At 35.4% G+C, this 27635-nt stretch overlaps 1 protein-coding gene across 5 annotated transcripts; it reads left to right on the top strand.

The window, feature by feature from the left end:
• Positions 1 to 3092: 3092 nt before the first annotated feature.
• On the top strand, positions 3093 to 27355 carry LOC129875920 (probable plastid-lipid-associated protein 11, chloroplastic). Of its 5 annotated transcripts, none has more exons than XR_008763246.1 (5): positions 3093 to 3655; positions 6054 to 6119; positions 6385 to 6527; positions 20725 to 20805; positions 27116 to 27355. XR_008763246.1 is itself a non-coding variant. In XM_055951159.1 (4 exons), the coding sequence occupies exons 1-3, from the start codon at positions 3186 to 3188 to the stop codon at positions 6482 to 6484; spliced, it is 636 nt and encodes a 211-aa protein (XP_055807134.1). In that variant the 5' UTR covers positions 3093 to 3185; the 3' UTR covers positions 6485 to 6527; positions 11216 to 11591. The 5 variants fall into 5 exon arrangements, 2 of the variants coding, with proteins under 2 accessions (XP_055807134.1, XP_055807133.1); XR_008763245.1 differs by lacking the exons at positions 20725 to 20805; positions 27116 to 27355 and adding exons at positions 16249 to 16312; positions 16400 to 16791; XR_008763244.1 differs by lacking the exons at positions 20725 to 20805; positions 27116 to 27355 and adding exons at positions 16188 to 16312; positions 16400 to 16791.
• Positions 27356 to 27635: the final 280 nt, after the last annotated feature.

Here is a 27635-nt window from a genome sequence, read left to right as displayed (position 1 = left end):
TGAGAAGTCGCCTGAATTGCGGTACGATCCTATCCTACTCTGGTTGCATAGTTTATGAGACTTTGAGTTATATGAACTCTTATCCAAATCGGTGCTCAATATTACTCTTAAAAACCAGAAACATCAATAATGGTCATCTGATATTTGTGTTGAGTTAATACACAAAGCCCTAGGTAGGGATAATTGATTTTTAATTTACTTGACTACTTTATTTTATTGAAATGCTTTTCCGAAAACCATTTATGCTCTTTTCAATATAATACCTCTTTCCTCAGTGCAAAATAATGCAATTATAACCATTTATACTCTTTAAAACTCTTCTTCAATGAAACTTTGAAGGTATTCATGAAAGTACTTTAATATCCAAAATCAACACAGAAAAATTATTGCATAAAGGATTTAAATCAAATTATCAATAACTAGGGTTCATGTGATCAAAACATGAACAATAATTTCAAGTAGATCAACCAACATATAGTATCATAATTTAATAAATGAAGGAAATCAGGATGTAGCATGCAAAACACAACCAACACAGAATTCATGGAACTTTGGATAAAATTCTAAACTTAACTTTTTACTGACTGAATTTAGATGTAGAATGTAAGAACGAACTTAGTCCAACACTATGAGTAGCCTTACATAACTGGAAGAATGATTTTCTTGGCGAGAATCAAAGAATTCAATGGATACACTTAAATCCTAGCCCTTTTTCCCCTCTCCAACCCTTGCTCTTAATTATTCCAAGTGTTAATGAGGGGAAAATGTCATAGGGTACTGATAAGGGGCTATACTTAGTCCAAAAGGATCGAGGTTTCGATTGGGAAATCATGGAAAAAGACCCAAATACCTCTCATTAAAATTGGGAAGAGTCGCCTAGGAGAGGCCTTCTACAGACCGTACAAACTTCTACGGAACGTAGAAGTCTCTCGTGGAAAGTTGACTGGAACTAGGATTCTTGGAGTTTGGGTCTACAGGACTTTCTACGGTCCATAGACCTTTTCACGAGTCGTACAAATCATTCATGGAAAGGCACTAGGATGGTTTTCTTGAGGTTGGATTTACGGGACCTTAAATGTACTGGGAAGAGTGATTTCACGTATCAATCCACGAATCATGGAGGGGTCAGTGAAACCTCCCTGGCAAATTTATCATCCTGACCTCAAGTCCACGAATCCCTTCACGGTCCGTGGTTTCTTTCACGGTCAGTGAAAGGGTTTGTAAAACCCCTCTTTACAACTTTAGTTCTTGGTTCCAAGGTCTGCTCTGAACTATAATTTTTGGGGTGTTACAAAGAGTTAAACATGTCATATTACTACTATATAACAGATCAACTAAGTGAAATAGTTAAGTATTAAAGCATAAAGTTAGTTAGTTAGTTAGTACTCATATTAGGAAAAATAAATAAGAAATGGACATTGATATTAAAGTTTAGTATTCACATTACTAACTATTAAGCATTAAAGTTAGTCAGCAACCAACTAGATAAACACGGTAAGTATTTAAGTTAAGGAAACACTACTACATAATAGATAAGCTAAGTGAAATAGTTAGGTATTAAAGCATAAAGTTAGTTAGTTAGTTAGTACTCACATTAGAAAAAAAAAGAAATGGATTGTGGTGTTAACGTTACTAATTGTTAAGTATTAAAGCTAGTCATACAACCTAATAGATAAACATTGTCAAGTATTTAAGTTAAGGGAACAATACTACATAACAAATAAGCTACGTGAAATAGTTACGTATTAAAGCATAAAGTTAGTTAGTTAGTTAGTACTCACATTAGGAAAAATAATAAGAAATGGATAGTGGTATTAAAGTTAAGTATTCACATTACTAACTGTTAAGCATTAAAGTTATTCAGCAACCTACTGGATAAACACTGTTAAGTATTTAAGTTAAGAAAACACTACTACATGACATATAAGCTAAGCGAAATAGTGAAGTATTAAAGCATAAAGTTAGTTAGTTAGTACTAACATTAGGAAAAAAATAAGAAATGGATAGTAATATTAAAGTTAAATATTAACATTACTAGCTATTAAGCATTAAAATTAAGTCAATAGTCTACTAGATAAATTATTAAGTCTTAAAAAAAATGCTAAATGTTAAAGATAAGTCAAATAAGCTAAGTAAAATAGTTAAGTATTAGAGCATAAATTTAGTTAGTTAGTCATATTAGGAAAATGATGAAAAAATGGACAGTGTACTAAAGTAAGTCAAATTAGGAAGAGTGGTTGTTTTTTTAAACCTAAATTAACTTAGCTGATTTTTTAAGTGGCAATCATAAGGGAGTGTCGGATTCTTATGGACCTATCTAATTTTAAAGGATGACAATAAATAATAAAAAATCTTAACAAGTAGCCAAACAAGCAATAAACAAGAAGATAAAAAAATCACTAAATCTCCGAAAACGACAATAAACAAACAATAAATCTGAAACACAGTATAAAGAATATTTTTTAACACAAAGGTGCACAATCCCCTAACAAATCTTTGAAAACGACACAAAAGTAAAACCCTAGATATATGTGAAGAAACCCCTAAAAATCACATAGAATACAGATTGTAGACAAATATTATACATGTCTGTGAAAATCGAAGCTCAAGAGCATCATCCTTACCCACTACAAATGAAAAATATAAACAAAAATTCAATCATAAAAAAATATAGATCATAAACAAGACAAGAAAATATGAGTTGATTGCAAAAATGTGGTACCTATGATCGAAGGTTGGATCTGTTTGGCCGGGAAAGATGGAACGAAAAAGAACACCAACGACCTAGAGTTTGGAGTTCTTTGTCTGTCGTGAGTGAGTAGAGAGAATTTGAGGATGATTTGATTTGGGTATATTATTTAGGGTGTAAGTGAGTGGGTGGATTAAATAATTATTTGGATGAGTCTTCTTTAATTCAGGTGTAATTATGAGTTAAATTTAAATAAATAATCAAATAGATGCACAAAATGAGAACACGTGTCCGTCAGTTAGTTAGTGTGAAAGATACAAAAGCTCCACTTTTTAAACGTCAAAAACTTTAATGTCTTAATAATATATCGGAGAATATACGAATACCATTTTTGAAAGTTCCGATATATTTATCCTTTTACCTACCAAAGAGGGAAAAGCACAAGAAGTTCACAACTGCCACTTGTTTCTTCCCCGTAAAACTCAACAGAGCAAAAATGGCAACCTGCTTCTCTCTTCCCGCCACTCCAAATTCCTTTTTGCACTTCCCTTCTAATCCCAAATCTCACAAAAGACCCATCCATTCTTCTTCCCTCACATCTCAATCCCAAAAAAACCATCTTCTCAACCTAATTTCTGACCAAGAACGTGGCCTCAGGACTCAATCCGACCCCCCAAAACTCTCACAAATAATCCAGGCTATTGACGATTTGGGTTCCATTGGACGTGACACTGTCACCACTGGAAGTTCCCTTTCGGCCACTTGGCGTTTGCTTTGGACTACGGAGAAAGAACAACTTTATATTATTAAGAATGCCCCTTTTTTCGGTACTAAAGCTGGTGATGTTCTTCAGGTTATTGATGTTGAGAAAAGAACACTTAACAATGTTATCACTTTTCCCCCTGATGGGGTTTTCTTTGTTCGGTCTACTATTGAAGTTGCATCTTCTCAGCGTGTGAATTTCAGGTCATTTTCATTCACTCTTGGTATATTTGTTGGAAAAATAATAGGGATGTTAAGATACTTGAGGATTTATTGTTAGGGATTTGATTGTATGCATATTTTATACTTTGGATTCTAGGTAAAGAAGGAAACTCTTTGGTGCAAAATTATAGAAAAGATACATGTCAACTCAGTGCTATATGTAGTCTTGTATATAGTTTTTCTTTTTAGAGAACGCTACCCATCTTTTATTCTTTGTTTACTTGATGTTGGATCCCGATCTTATATTGTCCATGCTCTAGATATATATCCTGGGCTTGCGGGTAGTGTTGAGTCATACATCAGCGGGGGGAGTGTGGAGTCATACAGCAGCAGGGATGGGAGTTATGTGGCTCTTTATATGGACCATTCTCACCTTATGAGCTAGTTTTTGAGGTTGAGTTTGTCCCATTCTCAAGTTCTTATTGACGGATGGTAATGCTAAGAAGAACATTTAATCAACAAACAAGACATTATAGTAGATTATAAAAGAAGTGATGAGTGGTTTGGATGCGAAAAACCGGTTAGAGGCACGCTATGTCAATCTTCTAATGTGTGCTCAAATAGATTTCAATTAAGAGTGAATAAAGAAAAGGGACTCTTAAAATAGAATGCCAAGATGAAGAATTCTGATGTAGAATTTCTGCAAAGTGGGATAGGTATTTATGGAGATTCAACAAGTAACTAACATACACCTTCTCAAGAATAAATGTACCCTTTTAAGATTAGATTGCAATTTTTCACAAAGTAGGTGTATCCTTTAAAGAATGGGTAACACTTTTCCACAAAATATTTTGTCTTGTACCAAAAGTTATATTTAAATTTCGAATCACTTCTAAATAAGTACTAACAATGTTACTGCCTGGGTAATTCTGGAAACAGTTTCGAAAAAAAATACTTTGGAAAAAAATAAGTTTGTAAAGAAGTATTAGTTTGGATAGTAGTTACTGTTTTTTGAATATTTTAATGTTATGTGACTGGAAGAAAAGTTTATATTTTAATAGTTTTTCTCCTGTGTGGTTTGCGAGGTATTGCATAAGAGCAGGGTTTTTACCTTGTGCGCACCACCTAAAACGTAGCGGCTGCGGGTTTCCCTTGTCATCAAAAAAAAGAAAGAAAGGTTTTCATTTTATTTCACCTCGACATCTTTAGTAAATGGTTTTTGAAAAGAAAACTTTTTGTAAACATTTTCTCGAGAAACTTAAACAAGAACTTTCTGGACAAAAATTTGCAAGATTTCAATAAATTTTCCATGGTCAAACAGCACAGTATCCATTTTCCACCTTGAAGTTTGTAGACCAGCAGATAGTGAGAAGAAAAAAGGTAAGAATCCATAAGTCCATGTTGTTGATGCTGCTTTGTTAGTGAATGAGTGTATAGCTCACCAATTTAGAAAAGAAGCCAAATGAGTGTTACGCAAGTTAGATTTGGAAAATGCTTATGATCATGTAAACTGGTCTTCCCTTACGCAAATTACATGTGATCGTTTCCCTACTGTTTATTTGAGTCTTCCACTTGGTGCCAAGCACAACGATGTGTGCGTGTCGGATACTCCAAAAGTAGTGCATTTTGGAGAATCCGACACGGCTGCGGCAACAATTATGGAGAGTCCGAGCAACATAAGTTATACCACTAAATGTGAAGGCTCAATTGTTGAATTGGCAGGCAAAGAGGGTGGGAATAAAAGATTTGGAATACAGCCACAAAAGATTTGGAATACAATACCTTTTGTGACATTATGCTTACTATGTGGTTAGAAAGAAACAAAAGATGCTTTGAAGGAAAAAAAAGCAGCAACTCTCTTAAGTGAAAGATAGATGTTTACAGGGTCTTTTGTCTTGGTCTAAGGATATAGAGAAATGGAAAATGTGAACCAGTTTTTTTTGATTTTTTTTAGACTCATATGAAATTGATGTAGTTATTGAAAAAGTATAACTTTCACCTTTTTCGTACTCTTGCAGTATCTTCTTGGTTTCATTATTAAAACTTACTTTAGTTAATTAAATGTTAAGTCCAGAGTACAGTAATTTACTTGGATTGCTGCATTTCATGATAACAATCTTTTCTGAAAGTGGATAAAGAAGTTAGTCGATCTCATAGTGGGATGAGACGTGCAAAATAGAGATGATGAATATTGAAGATTCATTTGGGGTTGAGGCGTTGTTGTTTGTTGTTGTATGCTAATAAACCTTTCTGGAACAGACTCTAGATGTTAGGTGAGTCACCTAAAAGTTGGTAAATTCACTTTTAGTTAGGGGTGAGAAATTTCTTGAAACATTAGAGAACACTGATAATAGGACAGAGATAGTATTTCCCTGTTTTGCAACTGTTGTTATATTGTGTTCTTTGTGATGGTCTATTGACAATTGTTGCTCTGTTGTAGATTCACAAGTGCAGTTCTGCGTGGAAAAAATTGGGAATTTCCTCTACCACCATTTGGACAAGGGTGGTAAGTGTTTGTCTTCTTTTATTGTCTCAATCAACAGCATTTATAATATATGGTATATGAGGAGTTCTCCATATATCTGATTGAAAGGTCAAGTATAGTGCGTTAGGAAGTTGCAATGCCTTCCAAAGTACTTTATCTCAAGCATTTGTTTCGTCCTTTTTTTCTATTTCTTTCCCACTTCTCCTCAGTTTTCTTGCTTGAGTCAGTAAGTGTGTTCAGATTACTTTTGCTTGGGTCAGTGATGGTTTGAATAACCTTTGTGTAGGTTTGAGACTGTGTACCTTGATGATGAGATTCGAGCAGTCAAAGATATCAGGCAAGACTACCTGATTGTCGAACGTGCTCCTTATACTTGGAAAGAATGATCGTCGGATTTGTCTTCCGCTATCTCTGTACATAAATTTCACTGTAAGTTCCCTTCTTTGAACTCTCATCTTCATGCTGATATAACTGGAGAGATTATGTTTCCTATAATTTTTCTCCTTGTTCTGAATGTATAGGTGCTGCACCATCCTCTTTGTAACCATGATTTTCGTAATGTTAAGTGGAGACATTTGATGTATTGTCATAAGATTGAGTCACTAATGAGGCCAAATTTGTACCTTCGTTTATGTGAAATATGCAAATAAATTTATTCAGTTTTACCTCTATGTTGATGATGTACAACTTATTCTTTTACTGATTTAGTTGTGTATCCTGCTTAGTTTTGCACTATCAGTTTATCTCCATTATACATATGTCGGGTTTCCTAACGTTGCTAAATCAACTAAGTAGCTTGTCTGGTAAAAATGATTAGCTTCTTTGAAATGTTTTTGTAAATATGTAATGCATAAAGTTGTCTCAACCAGTTCTGTAAGTCCATGTAGGAATCAGTGTGAGAGTTAGATGACCTTTGCAACTTGGAATGTGAGGGGACTTAACAGGTTAGCTAAAAGAAACCTTGTTAAGAGTTTAATGTTAATTTGGAAAGCTGATATCTACTGTTTCAAGAGGTGGATGGAATGGCTAAACAATTGTGGGCTTGTAGATGGATGAAATGTGGTTATCTAAAAGCACAAGGAAGCTGTGGGGGAATAATGCTTTTATGCGACAGCAGAGTATGGAGAGGGGAGTTAGTTGAAGAGGAATCATATTCAATCTCATACAGGTTTGAAGTTGTACAAGACGCCTTTTCCTGATACCTTACTGGAGTGTATGCACCACACACCAGATTGGAGAAAATTGATTGTTGGCAAGAGATTGCAGCTGTTAGAGGTTTGATGGTAGGCCCCTGGGTAGTATGCGGGGACTTTAACACCAATAGATTTATGGTGGAAAGGAGAAATTGCTGAAGAATTACTAACATATTAAGAGATTTTTCTGAATGGATTGAAGACGTGGGTTTACATGATCCCCATTTGAATGGGGGTAATTTCACTTGGTTCAGGGGGATTAATCACAACAGTGTAGCAAGACTTGATAGATTTCTTTTCTCCTTGGATTGGGAGGAAGCTTTTAGAGACATAAGACAACGAATACTTTGTAGAGCCAACTCCGTTCATTCCCCAATTTCTTTGGAGTGTGGAAATTGGAATCATAAGAAGTCTTATTTCAAATTCGAAAACTGGTGGCTAGGGGTGGATGGTTTCAAATATTTGATACAGAAGTGGTGGAATGAGTTTAAGGTACTAGGCTGACCTGACTTTCAGTTAGGTAGTAAACTCAAAATGTTAAAGAGCAAACTTAAGGAATGGAGTAGAACAACTTTTGGGGAACTGATAAATAAGAAGAACAACCTTCTGAATGAGTTAGCTGAGTTAGATCAGACTCAGGACAACAGAGAACTTAATATAGATGAGCTGATGATCAGGGCAACCATTATGGTTGAACTGGAGGAATTGGCCAAAGGTGAGGAGGCAAGGTGGAGACAGTAATCTAGAGTTTTGTGGCTTCAACAGGGGGATAAAAACATTAAATTTTTCCAGAGAATCGCCACTGCTCATAAGAGGTACAATACCATAGACAGATTGAAAGTCAAGGATGAAGTTATGGTACAAATGCCTGAGATTAAAAGAACCATGGTGGAACTGGAGGAATTGGCCAAAGATGAGGAGGCAAGGTGGAGACAGTAATCTAGAGTTTTGTGGCTTCAACAGGGGGATAAAAACATTAAATTTTTCCAGAGAATCGCCACTGCTCATAAGAGGTACAATACCATAGACAGATTGAAAGTCAAGGATGAAGTTATGGTACAAATGCCTGAGATTAAAAGAACCATGGTGGATTTCTATATGAAACTATACTCAAAAAAGAAACTTGGAGGCCCTCTTTTGAATTCCTAGATTGTCCCAAAGTCAATTATGAAGAAAGTGAATGGTTGCAAAGACTGTTTTCAAAGACAGAGGTCCTCAAAGTTATTAATATGTGTGCGGTGGACAAGGCACCTGGTACGGATGGCTTCACAATGGGATTCTTTAAAGAGTGTTGGGGAATTCTCAAAGAAGATATAATGTCCACTATTCAGAATTTTCATCAGAATGAGGTCTTTGAGAAGTCCTTCAATGCTACTTTCATTGCTTTGATTCCTAAGAAGAATGGTGCCGAAGAATTAAAAGATTTTAGACCTATGAGTCTTATAGGCGGGGTATACAAGATCTTATCCAAGCTTATAACAAAAAGACTAAAATCAGTAATGGGAAGCTGGTTGATGTGCACCAAATGGCGTTTCTCAAAGGACGACAAATTATGGATGTTGTAGTACTAGCTAATGAATTAGTTGATTCCATAATCAAATCCAAGAGGCCAGGAATCATATGTAAGTTGGATATTGAAAAGGCCTATGATCATGTCAACTGGGAGTTCTTGCTGAAAATTCTCAAACGCATGGGCTTTGTAAACAAATGGATTAACTGGATAAGATTTTGCCTTTCTAATGTAAATTTTCTGTTTTGATCAATGGGAGCACTGAAGGTTTTTTTCAATCTCAGAGAGATCTTAGACAAGGTGATCCAATGTCACCTTTTCTATTTTTGTTAGCCATGGAGGGACTTAATCATATGATTAAGGTTGCTCAATCTAATGACTGGATAAGTGGCTTTGGTTCTCAATCTAATGGTACTCAAGTAATGGAAATATCCCATCTATTGTATACCGATGATTCTTTAGTTTTTTGTGAAGCTAAAGTGGACCAGATCAGACATCTCAGAGCCATTCTTACCATCTTTGAAGTTGTGTCTGGATTACATGTTAACTGGTCCAAGAGTTTCCTATACCCAGTTAATGATGTACCAAATTTGTTGTCTGTTGTGGCCTCCCACACCTGGACCAGGCTAAAAACGATGAGTCTTCTCTTTTCAGGGTTAGACAATATTGGATGTCAGGTGGGTGCTTTGCCTACAATCTATTTGGGGATGCCTTTGGGGGCCAAAAGTCTCTCTATAGAGATTTGGAATAGAGTCGTAGAAAGATTTGATAAAAAACTATCAAGGTGGAAATCTCAGTACCTATCTTTAGGTGGTCGACTGACTCTTATTCACTCTATATTGGATGCTTTACCTACATATATGATGTCTGTTTTGAAAAATAAGATTGATAGATTGAGAGGAGATTTTCTCTGGCAAGGCAATAAGGAGAATAAAAGCATTAATCTAGTTAATTGGGATGCTCTCATTTTAAGCAAGGAACATGGTGGTTTGGGTATAAAAAAATTGAGACTACACAATAGAAGTTTGTTACAAAAATGGCTATGGAGGTTTAACAATAAGGACAGGGCACTTTGGAGGGTTCTCATTTCCTAGAAATATCGGATGCTAAATCAGTGGACTACACATGAACAACAATGCATATGATTGTAGTGTTTGGAGAACTATTCGAAACCAGTGGCAGAATTTTTGGGGTAATGTGTAGATTACTGTGGGCAATGGTATAAAGACAGATTTCTGGGCTGATCACTGGATTGGGCAGAACAACTTGAAGTCTACCTTTCCGGTCCTTCATTCAACAAGTCTACAACAACATGACATGATCAATCAATTGTGGAGTCTACAAGGCTGGGATCTGATCTTTAGAAGAGCTCTAGATGATTGGGAAATTGAGAGTTTTATCAGAATGTTGCAGTTACTGGGATCATTTGGTGGTACATTCCGATTGCCTTGATAGACTTAGATGGAAAATGGATAACAAATGGATTTTTTCAGTAAAATCTGTTTACTGGAATCTGAATCAGAGAGGCCCTATTAAGGTAAATTGGCCTTGGAAATAAGTTTGGAAAGTAAAAATCCCAATGAAGGTGTCTTGTTTTGTTTGGTTGGTGATTAGGAAAGCGTGCCTAACTGAAGTCAACTTACAAAGAAGAGGTTTTCAGATTTGTTCAAGATGTCTTTTATGTGGCCAGGAGGTTGAGAGCAATGAACACCTCTTTTTACATTGCAAGACAACTATAAATCTGTGACACATGTTCTTTTGTATTTTAGGGATAAAATGGGTAATACCTAGGTCTACTCTGGGGCTTCTGAGCAGCTGGTGGAGTGTAGGGTACAGAGAAGGGGAGGAGGATTGGTGGAAGATCATCCTTGCTTGCATCTTGTGGAGTGTGTGGAAAGAAAGGAATTCCAGATTTTTTGAAGGCACTAACAGTTCTATCCATAAAATTAGGACAAATTGTCTTAGTTTGTTCTTTTTTTGGTGTAAACAAAGTATATGGGGGGAAGTAGGTGACTTAATTGGCAATGTATAAAAATATAGGTTTTTTGATAGTGGTCTTTTGTACCTTTTGGTGGTTTTTGTAAAGATCTAAACTTAGCACTTTTTTGGGGTGTCTAAGTTTTGTTTAATAGAAATACAATTGTTACCTTCCTCAAAAAAAAGAGAAATAGTTTCATGTGCTCTACAGCAGTAACTAAGTTACCAACCTCAAGGAGGATTCCTTTTTGTTTTCAGAAATAGTTTTGTATGTGCTAAAGAAGAAACATACTTGGTACATTCCTTTTGATTTTAAGAATGATTTCACTCACGCTAAAGCAGTAGCATACTAAGTTTGTTTTCCTTTTCATTTTTAGAAATAGTTTCATTCACGTCAAAACAGAAACATACTTGATCTGTATGGGCATGCTGTGCAGGTTGCAACAAGTTGCTAGTCGAAGGTTTTGACCAATTGCAAGTCATTACTATCTTGCGTGCTTCTAATTGATGACTTGGTACAGAACACCTAATTTTCCCTACATTTATAAAGGGCTACTCTAGTACTTATTTTCACCTACCAAACATGGGAGAACTGTTACATAGTCTTGCTCTTAGTACCCCATTGACTTTCCAAGTTGAGAATAGTTTTCATTTCCTAATTGTCATCCAAACTACCCCTTGTTTATTTGGTTGTGGTCCTGTGGTTGTTATTCCATTTACTTCTCTAAACGTAGACAGTTACGGAAGATTGTTATATTTCATTTATTCATCTGAACATGGAAACACCTTTACATACGTCAAGCGTTTTACTTGAGTTTTTTTATACATTCCTTTTAGAAATAGGAATAAAAAGAACATAGCTATATTGTTCACATTGTAATGTGAAGATGGCCATATGCAATAAGATCTTCATTTGTGCACTTTGTATTCTCATTGTGATTGTAGCACTTTGTTATGTTGATTAGTGCAAGAGCTTTTCCACCTTATGACCTAATTTAATTGAATATCTTCTTACAATCATAAGTACTCCCTCCGTCCCAATTTATTTGAGTTAGTTTGACTTGACACACATTTTATGAAAGAAAGAAAGACTTTTGAAACTTGTGGTCTAAAATAAGTTATAGATGTTTGTATGCCTATAAATCATTTCATTAAGGGTATAATGGGCATTTTAAAATTTTTAACTAAATATAGAAATGTGTCATTCTTTTAGAGACCGACTAAAAAGGAAATTGAGCCATATAAATTGGGATAGAGGGAGTATTATTTATTATTTTATTTTATAGTGTAAAATCTAAACTTGAAGGCAAAGCAATTTCTTTTGACTGTATTCTTATGAGTTGTGATTGAGAAGTCATTTAAGTTGTGCCAAAGTTTCAATAGCATTTTTGGTCCCTATAGTTTTTATCATTATTCGTCCCTGGGTTATCCAAATTTAGCAAACCTGTATTCGCATATTTCCCATTAAATGTAATGGAGAATGAGACATTTTCCTAATCCCATAGTCATCTCCCTCCTTGTCATCTGGTTGACTTATTTGAGATTTCAAACAAAATGTAAAAAGTGTACTTAAGTTGATGAATGAGAAGTTTTTGTGTGCGTTGGTAGTCAAGGATATTCTGGTTTAAATTTAAAGGAAAAACCAGTAATTCTTGAACAAAGTGGTGTAGGTTCAGGTAGGTGATGAATAATGCACGTTTTGAAGGTGGAGAGAGGAAGATGCTGGGTAGATGTCGAACAAATAAGCATTTTAAAACTAGATGGGGAACGGTAGATGACTTGAGCAAAGGGCTTGTGGACCTAGGAGCTGGTGTATGGGCAATGGGAGCTACAAGCTGCCAAGACACAAGGGTGGGGGCGCATTGGCAATGAACACAAGGGCAGAAGAGACATGCTCTAGGGCATCTGTTAATGGGGAGGAGACGTAGATACAATGGAGTGATGTGGTTAAGTTTTGGATTAATGATGCAATTCTTGGAGATTGGTTGAGAAGGTGATCAATTAGGCTAGTTGTGACGACCCCCTCTCTGGGACCACATATTCAGGTATTGTTTATGTCAGGATCAGCCAGTTCATCCCTTTCTTCACCCTGCAGGGCTTCGTGGGAATCGAACCCGGAACCTTAAGCTCCTTTACATCTTCTCTCAGGGGATCACCTTTCACCAATTGAGCTATTTGTCGCGCCCCGAGAGGGTATCCTAAACGTGGCCGGCACTCGAAGATCATTGCTGGTCTTCAAGCAAACCACTTGGTCCAATCACACCTTCATTCAATCACATTCTATCAATGGAAAACTCAACTCATAGGAATACTACTCATAAATAAGGCCAAAGGCCAACCATTTATCCAATCAACAACTAGTAAGAATGAAACTAGCCAAAATGAAACAAATCAACATCGTCAACACTCTAGTCTATGAAGACTCTATCAACAATCTAAGAGGTGCCAATGATAGGTTCATGGCTACTACAAATCAAATAAAGGAAAGCTAACTCAAAGCTGAAAAGATAACTGCGGTATCCTCCGAAAACAGGAAGGACTTACCAACTAGCTGAAAACGAATAGATCCTCAACGATGCTCCTGTTGCTGATCTCTAGTACCTGTCTCTGTATCATGAAACGATGCAGGCCCAAATGGACGTCAGTACGTGTAATGTACGAGTATGTAAAATGGCAGAATGAAACATGCATTAGGGTAGAATCGAATCAACTCAGAATCTCAATTCAGAAGAAGAAACAACTAAATTAAGATGTTTAAGTCTAAACAAAAATATGATTTAGATAAGACCAATCATATACAATCCAATCCAATCCGACTTAGAGTACTATCAAGACCTATATGGGAGTTTCTCTTATCCGACAGCTATCACTTATGAGCTAGTGATAGTATAACAAATCGACGTTGTTGTCACGTCCGTTCATACCTTGCCAGGGTAGGAACGAATCAACAATCATGGATCCATAACCAATCAAGTCCTATCATGTCAGGACATTAATTTGGGAAACATCTGACTTTAATGGTTCAATCCTCTCATATGTTTGGCGATGTAGTTATTGGGTTCGAGTTATTACTTTCTCTTACCCAATTCGGTGCTCGATACTCCTCCCAAGATTCAAGCTCATAAGACAATCAATCCGAATCAAACCAAATCAATAAGTCTCTTTTGGATTCTTTCAATTCATTCGTTCTATCAAATCAATCCCTTCAACCAATCAATTTCCCAATCGTTTTCAATCATGTAATTAAAAGAGATTGTAGAGAATCATTTATGACAACATTCAGGACTATCAATTTGTCGATACTATCATTACTATCATCACACTAACGTTCCAATCACAATCGTACATCCACAATTCAAGGCTCTAGACTCAATCTTAAGATGTAGACAATTCAATATCAATCAACATACTTCTAGGGTTTAAGTAAAACAAGTAGTTCAATTCATGTGTTCGAGGAATTAATTCGTAGAAAAACAATATTCGATCAATAATCAGTAAAACATGTATATTTTTAAGATAAGAACTTCTCAAGGAATACAATCATGGAGGCTCAATCCGTACGCATTCCATCTATCACAATCATGGGCACATGGAGGAACAAAATTCATGTTTTAGTTCAGCCTTACATACCTGGACTCGAAGAACAATCAAGAACTCGGAGACCTCGCTTGAAGAACTTGAACCCTAGTCTTTCTCCTCTTCTCAAATCTTCGCTTTCAAATAATCCAAGTGTTATTGAGGGTATTAGGCGTACTAGGTACTGGTAAGGGACTTAATTTAGTCCTAAAACGTCAGGGTTTTAGTCTAAGAGAGGTAGGAAAAGACCAATCTACCCTCGTAAAAACCTATAATTAGTCTCTTACGAGTCGTCATTACCACTTGTAGAAACGTCTACGGGTCGTCTTCCATCGTGAAATTGGGCTGGAAAATGTTGGGGTCTACGACTCGTGTCTACGAGTTGTCAAAGACTCGACGAGTCATGAACTCCCCTCATCCTACAGGTTTCTCAGAAGCCTGCAATAATGAGTCTCTGAAATTTCCCTACGGGTCGTTTCTACGACTTGTAGGAACTTCGACGACTCGTCAACTTCCCTCGTAGATGTGACCTTCCAGTTCAGAAATTTGACTAAGTGTTAGGTGCTTCTAAGAGTCGTTTCTACAGCTTGTAGTCATCTCTACGGGTCGTCCTATCAACTCGTAGTCAAGGTACTGAGGCTTGTATTTTCAGAATTTAGGCAAAGGCTCTACGAATCAGTACGACTTGTAGGGAGGCTTCTCCAAATCAAAATTTCACTAAGTGTTGGGGAGGTCTACAAACCGTTCCTACGACTCGTAGAACAACCTACGAATCGTAGACCTCCCTCGTAGTCCATTGTTCAGTCCAATTCATCAATCTTTTTCATGGCTTCCGAACTTAGTCTAGGCTAGAATAACACGGGGTGTTACACTAGTATTGGAAAATAAGCATTTCTAGGCTATCTGTTAAGGTGGCGGTGGGACTTGGTATACAAGCAATGGAGGACAAGGGAAATGATACTCAATACATATGTTTGTCGCCAAATATCATTTTTCTTTTCAAGAAAGGTATTGTTTTGATTTTCTGCCTGTTGCATTCTTTCTACTTTTGCTTCTTCCTCTTCCTTCTGGTGAAAATCCATCCTGTACTACAACTTTCTTTCTGTCGACAGATTCTGCCTCCTCAGTGGGGATCTACTCTGTATCACCAGTGTTCAGTGAAAATACCTGTATGAGGGGTTCTTTGCTGGTACATCATCAGTTTTCTCAACTGCCTATGATAGTTGATCTGTGTTCAAGTCAACTACCAGATGCACACCTTTTTGTTCAATTATTTCTGTTGGCGGACTAGTTCAACTAGAACTGAAGTCTTCCTGAGAAGTCTCTTCTATAGTATCTTCCTGTTCCTGTCCAATCTGTTGTTTACAACCATTCTCCTCAATGTTACTGGATTCCTGTAGTTCTCCTTTGAAGTAGAAACATTAGCTGTTTCTTTAGTTTCTACTGTAACCTCCTTACTTTTTTCATTTGCAATTGTCTCCACTTGATCATTTTGAAGTGAAAGGTTCTGGTTCTTCTGTGTATGCTGACTTTCTCCTGATTTGGATTGCTCCACTTGGATTTGCTTGGTAGTGTGAGTAGACAATCTCCTAATTCTTTTTTATGATTGAACGGGCTTAAAAATAACTTTACTCCTCTATTTTGGCATCTATTTGATTTTCTTTTTCTTTTTGTATTTCTTACTCACTCTTTTAGTCACTGTGGGCTTGTCTATGGTTTTGATATCATTATGGTTGTGAGATTGATCCCCTTCTACATTGTGCTGCTTCTTTTTCAAATTGCTCTCACCTTTTCTGTCAGTATTATCATTGTCAGACTGCACTGCATTTACAGGTACGACCTTGCTTGGTATCAACTCGTTTTCTTTAGTCTCTGTGGCTTTCTTTTTTTCCAGAACTCTACAAATCATATCATGGAGTATCCTCGTATTCAAGTTTTCAGGACATAACCCTTTGGAGGTGAGTTCTCATCCTCCAATACTACCCATACAGTTTCAGGCTGGGGTTTAAGCAAATCTACTTTTACTCTTACTTTGGCCGTGCTAGGTTGTGTCCTGCTTCTTGTCACAGCATCAGGAGCAAGTGAGTGCCCACAATACTCAACTTATTTCAAATAAGGCCATGTATGCATGTGAAATGGAAAACCAGGGAGGAGAGAACCCATACCGGAACAACAGGGATGTCCTCTTCTGGCTTAAAGTCTAATGTCCATTTTTTGAGCAACATTTGCATTCATTCAATCTCAATCACTCTTTTGAGCCGTACTAGCTTGAAGTCAACTTCATTTGTGAAGTCAAGAAACACATTATAATTGTCCTATACTACAACTTGGCCGAGCCTTTTACTGGAATAAATTCCTTGATGTAAGATGTGGCTCACGTTTGGTTTAATAAATAATTAAATATATGAGCTAAATCCCAATTTAGATGGGGAAGTTACCAACTGGTATTCTAACTCCCCACTGCTTCCCACTTATATGTTGATGGAACATGAGAAATAACCGTCTTAAACTCTAAAGTTAAAGAGTCCTCTCTGCCTTTGAAAGTGAATATAGCATATTCCATCACTGTTATTCAGAAAAGAAAGAAAGGAAAAGGGAGAGAAATACTTTCTGAAGAAGAACAAACAATGAAAGCTTCCACTCAAGATTATCAAGAAAGCGCATCATGAATTCAAGTTAGTTTTCTTGGATAAAGTATTGTTATTGTATATCCTGTGAAAATCGTATAGTCATGTTAGATTGTTTATGTGTATAATCTATTATTGTGAAAAAAAATTACACTTGAAACTAGACCTATTTTCTTGATTGTTGTCGAGTTTTCAGGAATTTGCAAACTACTGTTCTCTTGCATTCATCCTCCATTGCTCCATGATAGTCTTTAGCTTTTAAAATCACCATGAGCATACGATTACGTCTGGTCTTCATCGCAATCACCGAGTTCATGGTGAATCTCCCACAGATAGATTAACCCCAACTGGGGGATCATCTTGTCGGATGTGCCGGAATGGTGCCATCTGGCGGCTCCATCAGCAGGAGCGTCAAAAGATGTGCTGAGAATTATAGAGATCGTTGTTAAGAGGATGAGACAGGAGAGAAATATTAACTTGTTCTCCAATTCCTTTATATCACCGAAGATTACTGCTAATACTAAAATAATTACAAGGGTGATGTTAGTACAATTGCATACATGATATTGATATAATTTTGAAAAATTTGCCATTTCTTCAAGCTGATCACTTTTTTAATATCATGGACAGAGTTGCCTGCAGTTGGGCCAGTTCTTAATACATTTCTTGTTATAAAGTATCTCAAACAGTTCTTATTGTAGATATTGGAAAGCATGCATATATTAACTTGTTCTTGTTTTCTACTCTCTTTGTTTCATTTTATGTGTCTTAGTTAAATTGAATTAGAAGTTCAATAAAAATAAGGAAGACTTTTGAATAGTGTGGTTTCAAAACTAAACATGTGTAACGTACCAAAATTTTCTTAAATCATTGTGGTTTTAAATATGCCACATGAGATGTTGGAGTTCAAGAGTGACATCTTTTTGAAACAGATTAAAAAGGAAAGTATACCAATTTCAAAAAAAAAAAGTAAGATACATAAATTCAAACAAAGAGATTATTGACTGGGCGATCCTATCCTATGCTTTGGGTCACTTGTAGCCTATTAGAAAGAATCCCCCAATTAAATATTGTCTTTGTGTTAATGGATTGGAAAGATAAAGTTAATTTTTAGCAGAGAACGGGCTTGACTTCTGATATGTGATTCTTTTTTCTAGTAGTTATGAAATTCTTTAGCGTTGGTTGCTAGGAAGTATTAAAGTATATAGGTGAAAAAAAGATTGAATAATGCTTTAAATTAATCTTGTATTGATGTCATTCAGACTATTTGGTTTATTATTGGTGGATCTTTCCAAATGTTTGTCTTCTCTAGATCATAATGTTGAATTGATTAGGTTAGCAAATAATGCTCCTGAACTTGGTACATATTCCATTAGATTCTTAATGGGACTGTGTCTTTCAGTCAAGTGTACTTTTGGTAATTTAAAAGCTCAAATGATTTCTAGATCTGTGGAGAAAGATATAACTCAATAGATGAGCATCATGGCACATAAAAAGTGATTAATAAGTCGTTTAATCACATACTTATATATGTTTTTGCATTCTCCATTTTGACTTATATTAGAAATTTTTGCAATTATTAGCTATAGATTTCGTTGTTAATTTTTTGAAATTGTGCAGTAGGAGCTTAACAATAATTTTTTGAGCTTAAATCTGTAGTTTGCTTAGTGAAGAGTGAACAGTGGATTCCCACGAAGCTTTCTGTATTACAGTTACTGATGTACCGTCTACACTCTACAACAGTTGCCTGTGTTCAATAATCTATTCTTTCTTATTCATCCGTTATGATGGAAAGGTAGGACCAGTAGGTTTAGTTTTTAGAATCTTGTGGCTTTTCACCATTTTGTCAAGTCTTGAGATAGTTGCCATAACTGCTATCCAGTTTGCTCAAGTGGTGTGATTGGTATTTGAGGAGACAATGTGTTATATTCCTTCTTACTTATTCTTTATGTTTTGACTTTTGACTAAAAAAGAGAAGAAAGGAAAACCCATTGAATTTGGCTGCCTGTATACTTCTTAAAAAGTATTCGAAAAAATAATTGAGTGATTGCATTGGAACTTTCGATAGCTTGGGACTTCGTATATCCTATAAAGAGGCTTATCATAGTGCATGGACTGTGATGTTTCCTTCTTTAAGAAAAAGTCAAAAGTTAGAAGATATCGCTACATGATAGAGGAGGCTAGTTAGATCAAAGGGAATAAAAGGAAGTGGAAAGAGGAAAATTGGTTAGAAAGAATGGAAAGAACTTCACATTTTAGTCATGATTTCTTCCTGAAGATGAAAACTAAAGTTACATTACTATATGAGCGAGGTAACTCCCAAGCTACAAGACAATGCACGTGAGAGCGAGAGAGAGAGAGAGTGGGTGGGTGGGTGGGTAAGAAATGAGAGTGGGTAAGAGTAGTGGAGGATCTAGAATATAGATGTTGTAGGTTCTTAGTTGAGAGAGTATATTGTTAAATGTTTTTCAAAGTCAATCCGCACTTATTTGAACTTTTGCATCTCTTTATGTAGGGGTTGACCTAAAACTATTGAGTTATGTCGAACCGGCGAATCCATTGTTGGATCCTTCACTAGATAAGAGCTTTATGCGGGTACTCCCAATCCTCGTGAAGAAAATGAAGAGCAAAAAAGGAAGGGCTTTTTATTTATTTATTAGAAAATATAGGTTCCCAATTATAACTATTTTCTGTGAGATGAGTGCTTTCACCTTTGTAAGAATATTTATCTCGAAAGAGACTAAGGCAAGTTTCCGACCAATTTTGTAACAAAGGAGCGCATTGGCAGACTCGCATAACTAAAGCCTTCAAGTCCTATTATTGGAGAGGGACTTTTTCCAATGTTTATTCTATTTCCTATCAGACCTTGCCATTTTTTGGTGTTGAATCGGGTCAGGAAGAACAAGTTGTTCCAGCTCTGGGGAAAACACTCATCTTCCAATTTTTTCTTTCTTCCAATTTCAATATTTTGGATTAGCTTCCGTCATTCCTTTTATTGAGCATAATGATGGAATCGCTTTCCACTCTTTTGATGGTAAAGGGCTATCCTACTACGTTCTATAAATAGCTCTATGTTTTATAGGCTTTATAATATTCAGTCGGAAGAGTTTAGGTAATACTTTCAAAGTGACTCTCGACGGGAGAATCCACGATATTCAAGAAGAATTGTTAGTTTAGGTTGTATAAATATTAAAAGTTAACTTTTTCTTGTACTACAAATGTCATTTTATGTTGTTTAGGTTGTGAGTTGTGACAGTAAATGCAGGTAGTCGGCAGAGACTGCCATTTTTTGAAGTTGAAACCTTGAAGTTGATATTGTATAGTAAACCCCAAATTTTGAGGTATTGATTCAATGACAAATGCATAGCCTGTATGGTTTTTCCATTGCTTTTCATTCTACACTTCATTTATTTGTCTGAAACTTCTGTGCCTATAGGTTTTCTGAATCCTTGTTTAAGTATTTTTTTTTGTTGCATAATTTAGAAATTCCTGAGGGCCACTTAGTGTACGCTTTGAAATTCGATGGAATAGTGAGCCTATCCTTTTCATTTAGTACCAAGGTTTTAGTCTATCTCAGGTTTCAAACTCGTGATGTGCATCTACCTCACAGATTATGTATTGGGTGCCTTTACCTCCGGAAAAATGCCCCAGGGCTCCATGTTTTTAGCATTTCCGTGTGTGGATTTATCTTCTCACTGGCCTTCCTTTCATGTAGAATTGACTAATTGCTCTTCGAATTTCAGTACTTATGCACACTATGACTGGTAGAAGCTCCAAAGATCAAACTCCTAGTCTTTCGCCACAATGGCATCTGCTAACTCATGGTAAGTGTTGAAGGTCTCTTAAAACATGTGCAAGTTTCATTTGATACATATTTGGTAATAAAATACATATGAGTTCAGATCTTATTATACGTTTGTATCTAATTTTTTATTTTGTTGAATACGTATACTTAGTTTGAAACAAAAGTAAGGAATTCAGTTTAGTCTATAGAATTCGGTCTAGATTCGCCGGCTCGTATATGTCTTGGAGTATGAACCCTCAAAAATAAAATAATAAATGCATTATGAAATAAAATATTAAAATTAAAGAAAGAAAGAAAGATGAGTAGTGGCAGTATAAAGAAAAAGGCAGAGGAGTGAAAGTATAAAGAAAGAGGCAGATAGGTAATATTTCTTCTAATGTGTGTGTTCTTTCATTGTAGTGTAATGCCCCTTTTATAGGGATAGAATTCACTAATGCTAAATTAATGGTGGGTCCTTAATCTTTATGGACATCCACTTAATTATTCAGAACATTAATGGTGGGTTCTTAATTCCTATGGACATCCACTTAATTATTCACAACACACATCCCCTTGGATGTTCATGTACGAGAAAAGAAAGAAAAATATGTACATAATTATTTGTAATACACATTGGTTGCTGCTTCATTAAAAACGTTACTAGGAAAATCCAGTGGGATAAAATCTTGGTTAAGGGAAAAAGAGTGCAATGCGTATTTTACTCCCCCTGATGAAGGCATCATTTAATATCTCGAAGATGACGCATTCTAATCTTATATCTTAGTTTCTCAAAGGTTGAAGTTGACAATGTCTTGGTAAACATATATGTTAAATTCTCACTTGAACGAACTTGTTGAACATCTATTTCACCTTTCTTTTGAAGATCATGAGTAAAGAAGAATTTTGGTAAAATATGTTTTGTCCTATCTCCTTTGATGTATCCTTCCTTCAGTTGAGCTATATATGCAACATTGTCTTCATACAATATTGTTGAAACGTCTCTTTTTAAAGAAAGACCACATGTTTCTTGAATGTGTTGAGTTATTGATCTTAACCAAACACATTCTCGATTTGCTTCATGAATGACTATTATTTATGCATGATTTGAAGAAGTGGCAATCATAGTTTGCTTTGTTGAACGTCATGATATAGCTGTACCACCACATGTAAATAAGTATCATGTCTGCGATCGATCTTTATAGGGATCAGACAAATATCCTACATCTGCATAACCAATCAATTGTGACGTGGATTCATTTGAGTAAAACAATCTCATATCGCTGGTCCCTCAGAGGTATCTGAATATATGCTTAATTCCATTCCAGTGTCTTCGTGTTGGAGAACTAAATCTTGCTAACAAGTTTACAGAGAAAGCTATATTTGGTTTAGAATTGTTGGCAAGATACATTAATGCACCAATTGCACTAAGATATGGTATTTCAGCACCAACAAGCTCTTCATCTTTTTTATGAGGTTGAAATGAATCTTTATTAATATCAAGAGATCACACAACAATTGGGGTACTCAGTGGATGTGCTTTATCCAAGTAAAATATCTTTAAAATATTTTCAGTATATGTTGATTGATGGACAAATATCTCATTTGCAAAATGTTCAATTTGTAGACCAGAATAAAATTTTGTCTTTTTGAGGTCTTTCATTTCAAATTTTTTTCCAGACATTTTACTGCCTTTGAAGGTTCTTCTGGAGTTCCAATGATATTCAAATCATCAACATATACAACTATTATGATAAATCTAGATCCATACATAAAGAAACAAGGGTAAATTGGATCATTTTTAAATTCTTCTTTTAGCAAATATTTGCTAAGATGATTGTACCACATTCTCCATGATTGTTTCAACCCGTATAAGAAATTTTGAAGTTTTATTGAACAAATTTTCTGGGAGACAAGTTTCAAATATCGTTGTCTAGAGAGCCATATAAATAGACTGTAACGACATTCATCAGATGCATGCCAAGTTTTTCATGAACTATCATATTTATAAGATTCCTGAAACTGATTGCATCCACCACAGGAGAATACATTTTCATATAATCAATATTAGGTCTTTGCGATAATTCTTGTGCCACAAGTCGTGTTTTATATTTTACGAATTCATTTTTCCCATTTTTTTTTGCCAAAGATTCATTTGTACCCCACTGAATTTATATCTTTAGGTGTTTGGACTATCGGTCCGAAAATTTTGCGTTTTTCAAGCGAAATTAATTTAACTTGAATTGAATCCTTTCAATTTGGCCAATTATTTTCTTGTCTACTTTCGTCGACAGATTTTGGTTCAATATCCTCATTTTATTGCATTATTTCAATAGCAATATTATAAGCAAAATTATTGTCGACAATTACATTATTTCAATTTCATATTTTTTCTGATGAGACATAATTTATTGAAATTTCTTCATTATTTTCAAGTGTCTCAATCTCTTTCAAGGTTTTATCAATTGTCATGTCTCCTCGCTCTTCTTAAGCATGTTCTTCCATATTATGATCATCTTGATTGTTTGCTTATTTTCTTTTTTGATGATTTTTATCTTTGGAATCGAGCGGCCTACCACATTTTAAGCGTGGTTTAGACTCATTTACATTAATTAATTGTCCTACTGGGACATCAACTCGAATTGGAGCATTATTAGCTGGAGTATGAGATTTAGTAACTCTTGATAGGTCAGTGAATACATGTGGCAGTTGATTTGCAATATTTTGCAAATGGGTTATCTTCTGAACTTCCAGTTCATGTTTATTTGTACAAGGATCTAAATGAGATAGTGATAATGCATTTCAAATTTTTTTTTCAACTACTTATTTTCTTCTCCTAATGCTGGGTATACTGATTCATCAAAATGACAATCAACAAATCTTGCAGTAAATAAATCTCCAGTCATATGTTCTAAATATTTTATGATAGAAGGAGATTCATACCCAACATATATCCTCAATCTTCTTTGGGTCCCATCTTTGTACATTGTGATGGAGCAATTAGAACATATATCGCACATCCAAATATTCTAAGATGAGAAATTTTTGATTTCTGACCAAAAACCAATTTTAATGGAGAGATTTTATGATAACTTGTGGTTCTGATCCGCACAAGACTTGTTACATGCAAAATAGCATGACCCCATAATTAAATGAAATTTTTTGTTTTCATAAGCATTGGTATAGCAATTAATTGGAGGCGTTTAATCACTGATTCTGCTAGACCATTTTGAGTATTCACATGAGCAATCAGATGTTCAACTGTTATCTCAGTGGACAAACAATAATCATTAAATGCCTGAGATGTGAACTCACCAGCATTATCAAGACGAATTGTCTTTATTGCATAATTTGAAAATTGTGCTCTTAACTTAATTATTTGAGCAAGTAATCTCACAAATATCATATTACGACTTGATAATAAACCGACATGTGATAATCTTGAAGATGTATTTACTTAAACCATATAATATTTAAAGGCCTAACCCATCGGTGGCCCCTCAAAGTTGGCACCAACTTTCACTTAGACACCTCAACTAAGCTTTGTTCATTTTAGACATCTCAAGTAAGGTTTTGATGTGTCATTTTGACACTTTTTTTTACAATCACCCAAATATCTAAAGTGTGTGTAATACACTTGATGCTGATGTGTCAAAGTGACGAATTAAATGAAGAAACGTGATAAGATATATCAAAAATAATTTTAAAATAATGACTTTTGATTAGAAAAAAAGTGGCCATTAACTTCATTTAATTGGTCACTTTGACACATCAGCGGCAAGTGTATTACACACACTTTAGATATTTGGGTGATTGTAAAAAAAAGTGTCAAAATGACACATCGGAACCTTACTTGAGGTGTCTAAAATGAACAAATCTTAGTTGAAGTGTCTAAGTGAAAGTTGGTGCCAACTTTGAGGGGCCACCGATGGGTTCCACCATATTTAAATGGTCCACATGATGGATGAATGAGACCACATATATCACACCTTGTATACATTCCAGAAATGATGGGGATTCAATTTCCACTTTGATTACTGATGGTTTAGTAATCAATTTTCCTTGAGAACATGCAGCACAAGAAAAATTTTTAAATTGAAGAATCTTTTGGTTCTTCAAAGAGTGTCCATGTGAACTTTCAATTATTTTGCGCATCATATTAGAATCGGGATGACCCAACCGGTAATGCTAGATAATAAAATCATTTGAGTTAGTTATCTTTGATTTACTATGGCATGTGTTTCAACCATACTAATACTTGTGAAGTATAAGTCGAATGATAGAGCGGGTGGTTTTTCAAGTATAAACTTCTTGCCCGACATCACTGTACTAATATAAAGATATTAATTCTTTTCATCATTTGTAGTCTCAATATGATAGCCATTTTGACAAATGTCTTTGAAACTTACTATAATATAATGCTTTATTAATTATCAAATTTGTTACTCCAATAAGTACAATTTTAGCTTTTTCGAATCATTCAATTAATCTTGTACTATCAAATATTGTATTAATATTAGCTTTTTAAAGAAATCGCACTAAAAATGTAGAAATTAGTAAGACATAATGCTTTAAGAAAAGCATTTAAGAAGGACAACACACTAGCTGTAACATCTCAAAAATTTTTATGCCAAGACTTGAACCATTCTTTTTAGGCGTATAGGATTGAACTCGGTGGCTTTTAGTTGTATATATGAGTTAGGATCAATTTCTAAGTATTTTAAGAGTATTAGATGTGTTTTAGGGTCATAAGGGATCTCTAACTCCAAGCCGATTTCAAATAATTTTTATTGGCTAATTTTCCGAATGAGTTCGTATAAGGGTCAACTTCAAACGACCATATCTCCTAGAATATAATGAATTGGATGGCCCATAACTTATCAAATTAAAGGTCTTTGAGTCTTCTTTCCAACGCTACCAAGATTGCATTTTTTCGAGTTCGGAGTCAAAAGTTATGCTTGGTTGACCAGAGAGGTCAGCAACAAGTCCGAGTCGCAAACCTGAAGAGAACTTTGCCAATTTTTTCAGATTTTATTTTTTGTCGAACAGAAAGGTGCGCGACACGTCCGCGTAGCGGACTTGTCGCGGACTTGTCCAATTTTTCAGATTTTGTAGGGGCATTTTGGAAAAATTACCTAATATCCATATATACGAACTTGGACGCATTTTTGGTCATTTATTTTCAGTCTTTCACCTCCAAAGAACTCTAATCTTCATCTTCCTCTCTCTCAAATCATCCGCTCCAATTTTTCTATCAAACTCAAAGGATTCAAGGCTCCTCATTGAAGACCAAGAATCAAGTTTTCTTAAAGTTTCACTCTAAGGTATGTGAGTTTTCATCCATGGGTTCTTCCACCCATGGAGCCCAAATATTTTCTCAACTTGATGTTTCAAATTCCAAATGGTGAATTCTTATGGGATTTTTCATGATGATTCAAAATGCATATATTATGGTATATTTGAAGCTTTTTGTGTTTAAATTGATAATTTGACTCTCCTTTATGAAATGAAATTTTTTGTTAGTGATCCTATATGAAGGCTTGAAAGATAGTTTTAAAGTGTATATGGTGGGTTGTTTGATTCGATGCATTTATATCACTCTCATGCATACAAGTATTCTTTAAATGTATTTGAAGGTCTTTATGAATTGAACCCACCTAGTCTTCCTATGTATTCATGAAGTTGAATTGAAAGTTTATGAGCAAATGCCTATGTTTAAGGGGGTCTTGTGAAATGATTGAATGATGATAAAAGGGCTTTTAGCGAAAGAAATGATTCAATCTGAAGGACAATTCTCACATATTTGCATCAAATGAAATGTTTTAATGAGCTACTCCACCGATGATGATTTGATGTTAAAAGTTATACAACGCTTATGTTATTATGATATTTAAATGTTATTTCGTGGGATTGACCTAGCACCGAATGTAGCATGTAAAGGGGGACATGACCTAAGAGGTCCTTAAGTAAAGTCTCATTTTTATTAACTATGCGCCAACATAGGAACCCTTGTAGGCTATTTAGGCTAGTGGATCCACAATTAGCCAATAAAGTTAAAGTTAAAGAACGTTAAAGTTGATGGAGTCCTACCCGGCAAGTAGACTCCCCGTGCTAACGTAGGGGGTTATGTTAGATTCCATGTGATAGCTTCCATGGACTTAAATGTCGGTTAAGGTCACTTTCCCACAAAATAAATGTTTTAAGGTTTCTTATGATGATGTTTAATGTATGCACTCATTATGCACATTGCTTGTTCATGTTCCTCTTATGTTCTTTATTTCGTAGCATACTCACATACTTAGTACATTCAAAGTACTAACGCATATTTTTGCCTACATGATATCACTATGTAGGAACCGACGTCGCTCCTCGACCTTCTCCACGTGACTAGCTCGAATTAGTTTGAAGATTGCTTGATGTTCTGGGAATAACATCATTTATATTCTAAGCTCATGTTTTGTAAAACATTAAAACTTTTATGAAGACATTTCTTGACACTTATTTTGAGAGTGAGCTAGGGACATGTCTTAGCCCCCGCCAAGTCTATTAGTAGAGGTATGTTGGGACATAAATGAAAAATATTTTGAAGTTGCTAATGACTATTGTTCCACGATATTTTCCTTAGTCCCGGTTCTCTTTTTATTTATATACTTTCCGCTTGTTATCGTATGCCATTACCAATGAAATGCTTAACGAATGCTAAGATGCTTGGGTGAGGCACTTTCGGATGTCTCATTCGCTGTGTCACGTCTAGGCCCTAGGCCCGGATCGTGACAGTAACAAACATAATAGGAAAAAATAATTATTTTTATAATTTTTATCCCCAGTTAGATGATCAGTTCTTTAGTCAATATTCTCTTAAAAGTCTTCAGC

Source organism: Solanum dulcamara, chromosome 12, assembly GCF_947179165.1.
Source record: "Solanum dulcamara chromosome 12, daSolDulc1.2, whole genome shotgun sequence".
NCBI classification, from domain to species: Eukaryota; Viridiplantae; Streptophyta; class Magnoliopsida; order Solanales; family Solanaceae; genus Solanum; species Solanum dulcamara.
Note: the sequence above shows the minus strand (reverse complement) of the source record. Positions and strands in the feature narration are given on the sequence as shown.